General features: G+C 53.1%; 1 protein-coding gene across 1 annotated transcript; it reads left to right on the top strand.

Annotated features, from left to right (window-relative positions):
* Positions 1 to 1,398: 1,398 nt before the first annotated feature.
* On the top strand, positions 1,399 to 8,128 carry LOC130706386 (nuclear RNA export factor 2-like). Its single transcript, XM_057538131.1, has 17 exons — positions 1,399 to 1,494; positions 2,105 to 2,188; positions 2,304 to 2,414; positions 2,525 to 2,605; positions 2,744 to 2,813; positions 2,960 to 3,048; positions 3,168 to 3,275; positions 3,462 to 3,571; positions 5,371 to 5,407; positions 5,790 to 5,858; positions 5,942 to 5,997; positions 6,141 to 6,248; positions 6,355 to 6,413; positions 6,522 to 6,637; positions 6,733 to 6,775; positions 7,346 to 7,418; positions 7,939 to 8,128. The coding sequence occupies exons 1-17, from the start codon at positions 1,399 to 1,401 to the stop codon at positions 8,126 to 8,128; spliced, it is 1,500 nt and encodes a 499-aa protein (XP_057394114.1).
* The last annotated feature ends 439 nt before the right edge of the window (positions 8,129 to 8,567 follow it).

Raw genomic sequence — 8,567 nt, 5'->3', positions numbered from 1 at the left:
TAGCCGCAAGTAGAGAAAGCCCGTGTGCAGCAACGAAGACGCAACGCAGACATAAATAAAGAAATTAAATTATTAAAAAAAAAAAAGAAGAATTGAAATGTCCCAGAGTGTGTTCCCTGGCCACGATGGAATCAAATTAGAAACCAGTAATAGAAAGCAAAAAGAAGAATCCCTAAACACTTGGAAATGGTGGCTGACACATCATTCCAGGTTATCATTCACACCCTTGTTATAGAAGAGCTGAAGTGAGGAAGAGTTGCCTGCTGAGCTGAAAGGCATTTCAGGCTGGCCCAAAAGAGAGCTCACCCTGGCTCTTTCAAACAGAGTATTGTTCAGGGCAAGGCTGGAGGGAGGGAGACAGTTCAGGAGGCTGTGACATCAGTGCCACCTGACATTAAAGCTCCTAGTGCACTGGCAAAGGAAGTCCAGCTAGCTTGCTGGTTGTTAGTGGAATCGGTGTGGTGGCTGATTGGATTTGGGAAGCACGAGAGAGGTATTGGTGTGGTTGTTGGAAAGTCCTGAGAGAAGGCAAGATTCGGGTGCCTTCCTGGTACATATATGACTGGTGTCCAGTCTAACCCATGGACGCATACACCTCAGTTCCTTATCAGTCCTGCTCCACTGTGTTAAAAGTTTCAAGGCAGTTGTCCTCTCCTCCCTCCTCCTTCTCCTTCCTCTTTCTCCTCCTTGTCCTCCTCTTCCTCATCCTGCTCCTCCTCGATTCTTCCCCTGATAGTGCCATCTGTCGGATAAGGCTGTCCTCTCTGCACAGGCAGAAGAGTGTCCTTTCTGAGGTTTGTGGGATTGGTCCCTTAGGCCAAGTTGGCACTTGCCTGCCCTACCATCCTGTTACCTAAGACATGGTACATGGTAAGTGCACCACCGATGTGTCTTCAAACTTGTATTTTTGTTCCTCTTTTCAGAATACAGTGATGGTGGTAGACCACCTCAAGGAAGAAAGAAAGGTTGTAGTTCTTTCCCAGGTAATTCTGGCAAGAGGAGCCCTCATTATGAACACGGTGGGGGTGAGCCTCAGCCCTCACACCTCCAGGAGGATGATGGAAACGTGGTGAAGAGGGATGTCCAGGAGGACCCCGAAGTAAGACAGTAAGTGACCAGGCAGCAGGGTTTGTACACAGCAGCCCCTGGGACTATGCACCTCTCTTACTCTCCGTGGACTAGTTTTTCTTCTGTCACTGCAAAACTGAAGCATGCTAGAAGTGAAATAATGGTTGAGCAATCCTAATTGTAGTGCTGGTGTCAAAGAGACGAGGGTGTACAGAAGACTTTCTTAGCACGTATGGCCACTCACCCTCCTTCTCTCCACATCCCCCCTGCAGCTCTTCCTGTACCATCCGAGGCAACGAGAGGACAGTGAGATTGGACAGTGAAGGCCACATGCATATGACTGTGTGGGGAAACAGAAAACCTCTGGAGAGAGAAATGCAGGAGAACACACAAGATGGAACCCCAGGGAGCTGGTTCAGGGTCACCGTGAGTATCCTGGAAAATGTATGGAATGTGCAGGAGAGAAAAGTCAGGGGGAGTTGTGTTGGTCTCATGTAGAGATGCTGGTTTATTTCACTGGGGACAGCTTGTAATCTGTCCTTTTTATGACCAGGAGTTAACAATCTTGTTCATCTAAGGGCAGATTCAGAGAAGCAGTGTAAAGGGAACAGGCTGACTGTGAGGAGAACGGAGGAGCCTGTCTCAGAGCAAAGATGGAAACTACTGCCAAGGATATGGAGCAACTCCACATTGGAGGTCTCAGTTTGGCAAGCTGAGTGTGGGAGATGGAGGGTCGAGCCTCTGGAGACCTTGTCTGAGGGGCAAGCAGTGTCTGCACTGGGTAGGATCTCCTGGAAATTTATAAAAGGAAGATCATCTCTGACACCTTGACTATTTGGAAGAGAGTTTGACTGGAGAGAAAGAGTATTTAGGAAATCCATATTACACACACCCATAAGAAATCATGCCGATGGTCCCTTCTTTAGAAACCCTGTCAAGCTCAGTAGAAGGCCGGAAAAGAACAGGAAAAGGTTCGTCCTCCAGCCTAAATTCCTTGTTGTCTGTCCTCTCTCCCATCCCTTCTTTTCATCCTTAGATTACTTCCAGGATAAAGTATGACAGGACATGGCTAATTAACTCAATCCAGCGCCATTGCAGTGTCCCCTTCACTCCAGTGGACGTAAGAGAGGATGCCGAAGCCAGACGCGTGGGCACAGGGAAGGGGGAGAGAGAGACCTGGTTCAGCAGGGTCTGTTGGCTTCTGATACTATTGCTGTTGCATTCAATCCCTGTAGTTCCACTTTATGCACGATGGGGCTCAGTTCTTTGTCCAGGAAGCTAGCACTGCCTCTGCATTGATGGAGGTCAGCAACAAGATTTGTGACGAGGAGAGCCGAAAGGTGTGTGTTGCGGGCATTACCTGTACCTCATCCTGAGGAAGGAGTACAGGCCAGGGGCTGGTTGTCTTCTTTGGAACTAGAGTTCCTGGTGCTTACCCCACCTCTTCTTCCTGCAGATACCTGTGTTTGTCAGCCCCTCCGCTGCTCCCTACTCTGTGCGGGATAAATTGAAGCCAGAAGAAATGGAGCTGCTAAAAGTAATGCAGACTCAAGGCATTTTGTGTGCCAGCGCTCAGACCCACCTCTCCTTCCTCCAGCCCCCCGTCCCCCTCGCCCCTGATTTCCCTGCCACCACCACAGCCTCAGAGCGGCTCTCTCCATCTCTCTCTCCGCAGCTGACCTTGAGCAAACGATTTGATGTCTCCCAGCAAGCTCTTGACCTCCGGAGGCTCTGCGATGACCCAGGTACAGCTGACAGCAGTAATTCTAGGGTGGGCGAGGGCAGAGGGGTCTTCCTGGAGGGAGACTTAGGGATGGTAACGTGGGGAGGGGCTGGTGCTGACCCCAGACCCCACTCAGCCATCTGATTCCCTCCCCTCTCCTTCCTGAAGACTTGTTGGGCCATGATATTGATATAATTCTGAATCGAAGAAACTGCATGGCTGCCACCCTGCAGATCATCAAAAAGAATTTCCCTGAGGTGAGGCTGTAGGCCCAGTGCTGGTATTAGTGTAGGGGGTGGAAGAGATGGGGTGAAGGGCAGATTTGTCTCCAAGGTCGTAGATAGTAACCTTCACTCTACCTCTTCTTGCCCCAAAGCTGTTGTCCTTGAACTTGAGCAGCAACAAACTGTACCAGCTGGATGGCCTGTCTGACATTTTACAGGTGGCCCCCACGGTCAAGATCCTGAACCTCTCCAAAAATAAGGTGAGAAGAGGGAGCCAGATCAAAGTTGGGTTGAGAGTGGGGAGGGGGCGTGTTAGTGGCCATCAGAGTGATGACAGGAGGCAGGTGAAGGTACCTGTGGGGGAGGGAGGGGGCTGGGGGTGCAGAGAGCCGGATGTCCCTCTTTCCCTGGGATTCCTTTTCCCTCTTCCGCCCCATATTTCTCAGCTGAAGTATCTGTGGGAGTTGAGGAAGATTAAAGGGCTGAAGCTTGAAGAGCTGTGGCTGCAAGGGAACCCATTGTGTGGCACCTTCCCCGACCAGTCCACCTATGTAAGGTCAGTGTGAACACCCTGTCACCCTTCCTGGTGACCTTCACCCGTGGGAGCCTAGACTATCTGTGACAGTGCCCCTTTGCCAAAGGTGGCAGCCCTGGTCTTCTGGGAGGATCAGAGGCCCCACCTTCTGCTCTCTCTGTGCCTATCACCGGTGAGGAGTTTCCTTCCCCTGACCTGCTCACCTCTGCAGGGGCTCTGGGGTCTGTTTCCAGCTCTCTGCGCCCAGCTATGTTCCGCCAAGGCCTCCCAAGAGTGTGCCGCAGGAAGCAGGGCTTCTCCTCCTCACCAGGACCAGGAGCGACCAGCCTTGATCCAGATGCTGGCGCCCTGGACTGAGAAGGGTCCTCCAGTCCAGGGCCTCTTGCTGAGAGAAGCCTTCCTTCTTCCTGCTGAGATGGCGTTTGCCTCCCCCATTCTGAGAGGGGCCCTCTTCCCCTTCCTCCAAAGGGGTCCCCCCTCGTCTCCCAGGTTGACATGGGGGCTTTCCTGCGCCATGCTGAGGGCTGAGGCCGTGGGTGGCTGCTGTCATGACATCCATTCTGCTGGCCCAATGCCAGGAGCTGGACCCTCCTTGGGAAAAAGCAGGGCTCCTTGAGTCAAGGGGCCAGACGTGGGCCCCCGCCAGTGATCAGAGGGCTTCCTGAGGCAGGCGTGGAAGGCAGAGGGCAGAGGTGGTAGAGGAGACAGAAGGACAGGGCTCTCAGGGGCACTTTCCATCCCTCCCTGCACACGTCACGTCATCCCATCTGGTCCTTCACAGGAGCCCTGGGCAGCCTGAGACAGGTACGGTTCCTCAGATAAAGAACGAACTCAGACAGGTGCAGGGGTCATCAGGAGAGAAGACGGTGATCATAAGAGTGGGCCACGGATCCTCAGCCCCATACTGAGCTGGGACCTGACCCTTTCCTCATTCTGGGGGAGATGTGCCCCCACGGCGGCCCTGGTTCCCATGCCCAAGTCTGGCTGAACTCACACAGGTGACAAAGTTTCAACCAGCATCCAGTGGGGCCCCAGCCCAACATGGGCATATTTTCCATTCCTACCTGGTGTGTCTGGGCGATTCTGGGGCAGGCGAAGAGCCGCAACAGGGGCGCCGTTTCCCCTTTCTTCTCTCTTCTTCCCTGACCCCGACCACGGGAGAGCTCCTTTCCCTTCCCTTTGTTTTCTCTCTCTCCCTTGTCTCTGTGCCCCTATGTCTCTCTCATCTCTCCCCTCCTACCTTCACTCCCTTTCTGCCTTCATCCCCTCCATCTCCCTCCCTGAGCCCCACCTCACTCACCTCCCTGGCCCAGCATCCTGGGCCATCCCTGGGGGGTGTCCGGGTCTTGCCAGAGTGCTGGACCCCCAGTGAGGTAGCAGAGCCCCGGGCCCCCACCCCATTCCCTCTTCTCCCCACAGCCTTCAGTGGGGCCCTGGAGGAAGGAAGGGAGGAGAAGGAAGCCCTGCAGTATGGGTTTGAAATGCTGCTCCCTGTGGCACTGGAGAAGGGAGTGCGGGTAGCCTGGGTGGAAGCTACCCAGGCGAAGGAGAGGAAGGGAGGGAGGGAAGGAATATTAAAGTGAAGGTATTGAGAGAGATGAGGAGACAGTGCCTTTCAGACAGTAAGCTGACAGATGCTCAGTGCTCAACAGGGAAGTGGACCGAAAACCCTTAAAATCAGAAGCAGAGGTGGGCAAAGGGCGCTGCTGGATGGGCCAGAACACACTGATCTCTGTTTATGGTATGACTGTTTTCACTCAAAGGAAGCATTGCAACCTTGAACTATCAACCATCTCTTCTCTATTTTTGGTTTTGGACAGGGCCATCAGAGATCGTTTCCCGAAGTTATTACGCCTAGTAAGTGCCTACGTAAATCATTGTCTCTTATGAATGTCGGTGATCTCTGCCCCTGCCCTCAAGCCCTTTGGGTCTTGCCTAGATCACATATTAGCATCAGAACCTTAACCATTTTGGGGGGCATGGACTCCTGAAAATGACATGGATAGACTTGCTGGAAAAATACCCATAAATACACACACGCACACACACAAGTTGAATATAACACTAGAGACTTCCAGGACCTCATGATGAAGACATCCAGTATAAGCTTTCCCATGGAATTTCCAGGGCCCTTTCACACCTGACCTCTGACCCTCACCCTCCTAGGCCCATCCTTTTCCCCGATCATCCAGGGCCACTCCCCTGGTCTCCACTCCTGACTTCCTCTTCCCTTCTCCAGGATGGCCAGGAGTTACCGTCACCAGTTACCGTTGATGTTGACACTCCCTGCGTATTAAAGCCCTGCAAGGTGAGGAAGAGGATCAAACAACATTTGGGGTGTTGCAGGGAGGCTTTATCCACTGCATAGTCTCAAATGCCATTTGATTCCAGGGCAGCTACTTTGGATCTGATGAGCTGAAGAGCCTAGTCCTGCAATTCCTGCAGCAGTAAGTACCTCTGGGAAGCTGAGCAAGGGTGGGAAGGCGAGGACAGGTGAGGCCACCTAAGCACAGGTCTGCTCAGGGGAGTTTCCAAGTCTCATTTGAGGTGCAGACCACAGAGATAGACTGTCCTCATTGCTCCCGCTCAGGTTCTACTTGATCCATGACTATGGAGACCGACGGTGTCTCGTGGCTTTTTATCACGAGGAGGCCTGCTTCTCCCTGACCATTCCCTTCCACCCCGAGGACCCAGCCCCGTGAGTATCACAGCACAGGCTCTGCTCCTGGGCCGTGTGCCTCCCCAGCAGACACAGGCCAGCTCCTGCAAACACCCACCACCCACTGTTGCTCTTTGTCTCCTAGAAGCAGCTTGTGCGAGTACTTCAAGGACAACCGGAATATGAAGAAGCTCACGGACCCCCGTGAGTGTGTGATGGGAAGACTGGGTGGGAAAGGGCGGTGAAGGGGTCAATCATAGGGCCCAGGGCATGGCAGCCCCTGACCTTCGCTCGCTTCCCCTCCCCTCACAGACCTGCGGGTCCAGCTGCTGAAGCACACAAATCGTGTCATTGTGCACACCCTCTGTGTGTTGCCCAAGACTCAGCATGACTTAAGCTCCTTCGTGGTGGACACGTGGTTCCAGACGGTGAGCGCCTGCTTCCTCCCTCGGGCGGGCCCAGGAAGCCGCAGGTGGGTAGGAGGTGCAGGTGGTGACTGGGCGCCTGGGCTCTTCCCTTTCAGGAAACGATGCTCTGCTTCTCCGTCAGCGGGGTGTTCAAGGAAGGTGAGTGTGTGTAGATCCCCACCCCAGATGCCCCACTGCTGCCTCCCCCTGGCCAGGCTCACTCCCAGAACCACCCAGCTTCCCTGACCCCTTCCCTTCCCTTCCCCTCCCCTCCCCTCCCCTTCCCTTCCCCACTGTGTTCTTCAGCCCTCAGGGTTCCCACAGACAATCCAGGTCTGAGCTGTGTCCATGCCTGTCTGCCCTGCACACCCTGGGCGTTGGGGACACAGGCTGTGGAGTTTGGTGGCTCTCATCCCAGATACTCACTCTGAGAACTTGGGCCGTTAGTTAACCTCTCAGTTTCCTCATTTGCAAAATGGGGTAGTAGTATCCACCTCTTGGGCGGCTGTGAAAAACGCATCCCGTGAATTTGTGTAGTGGTGGTCAGGGGCCCTGTCACTGGGCGCAGACTGCTCCTATAGTTGCCCTCCCGATTCCCGACACCCTGGCCCCCGTGAACAACTGCCCTCTCAGCATGAGTGTCCAGTCACAGCCTGACTGGGGACCGCCGTGTGAGCGTGTACAGCACGTGTGGCTCTAAGGGGTACTGTTGTTTGTTTGCTGTTGAAGTGGAAGGAAGTTCTCAGGGCTGTGTGCGTGCCTTCACCCGGACCTTCATCGCTAACCCTGCCAGCTACTCCAGGTGAGAGCCCTGTTGTGGGCAGGAATGCCCATCCCCACCTGGGCTCAGGGGCGTGGGAATGTGGTGGCGCAGACCTTAGGTTTACTCGGTATTGTGGAAAGCCAGCAGGGAGATCTCAGGAGCAGTCTAGCCTAGTGGTTAAGAAGAGCATGGGCTCTGGAATCAGCCTATACGTTCTCTCCTTGACCCAACACTCACTCACTGTGTGACCTTGGTCAAGTCACATGACCTCTCTGTGACTCAGTGTCTTCTTCCGAGAATGGGAATCAGAGCGTCCACCCCTTGGGCTGTGGTAAAGGGTAAATGCGAAATTGCCCGTGGGTTGGGGATAAACCTATAAATCGAGTGAAGGTGGTAGACAGTCTCTCCAAAGGTGGGCTCTGTGGGGAGGGCCAGAGGTACCAGTCAAGGAACCTGGGAGACAGACACAGGAGGGGCGTGGGAGGAACCTGGTTGCTGAGTGCCAGTGGGAGCAGAGTCAATATTGGGGGTGTGGGTGTCCATCCAGGCATTGTATGAGGGCCCACTTTTCCTTCAATCTGTGCATCATGAATGACGAGCTGTTTGTGAGGGATGCCAGCCCCAGTGAGACCCAGAGTGTGTTCTCCATCCCAGTGCCTACGCCCACCTCCAGCTCCATGCACACCCTCTCCCAGGAGCAGCAGGACATCATGCAGGCGTCCTCCACCCGACCTGAGGTGAACCTCTAGTGGTCTCAGAAGTGAGTGCTGGGTTTGCGTGGGCATAGGAGGGAGCTGGGAGGAGTAGAGGAGTGATTAATGGGAACTTGAAGGTAATTATTTTACATCTATTTTTTTCTTACAAACGTTTAGTTGTGAGAAATTCCCTAATTTCATACTAATACCTTTCCATGTATTATAAAATACAGGTTTCCTATCTTATATACTGTTTTGAAACTTCTTTTATTATTAGTACCAGCATTTCCTCTCAGTATATGTGAAGCTACATTATTCTTTCTAAGATCAATATATTAAACAATTGAATTCCAGGAAGCCATAAGCTATTATTGATAGGCATTTACCTTTTCGCTTCTTTTTCAGCATTACATGCTGTGGCATCTGCTCATTCTGGTACATACATGTTGGTAAACTTGAAGGCGTGCTCTTGTAGCATAGATTTAGCTGTGAC

The sequence above is a fragment of the Balaenoptera acutorostrata genome, chromosome X, assembly GCF_949987535.1.
Source record: "Balaenoptera acutorostrata chromosome X, mBalAcu1.1, whole genome shotgun sequence".
NCBI lineage: Eukaryota > Metazoa > Chordata > Mammalia > Artiodactyla > Balaenopteridae > Balaenoptera > Balaenoptera acutorostrata.
The sequence above is the reverse complement of the archived record's forward strand: the minus strand, read 5'-3'. Positions and strand labels throughout refer to the sequence as shown.

Bases quoted from the DNA above. Each gene is read 5' to 3' on its own strand.
- LOC130706386 (XM_057538131.1), top strand. From the start codon at position 1,399: ATGCATATGACTGTGTGGGGAAACAGAAAACCTCTGGAGAGAGAAATG. The intron at 3,572-5,370 runs GTCAGTGTGAAC...GGTTTTGGACAG, and splicing joins GACCAGTCCACCTATGTAAG to GGCCATCAGAGATCGTTTCC. The intron at 7,419-7,938 runs GTGAGAGCCCTG...GCATTGTATGAG, and splicing joins AACCCTGCCAGCTACTCCAG to GGCCCACTTTTCCTTCAATC.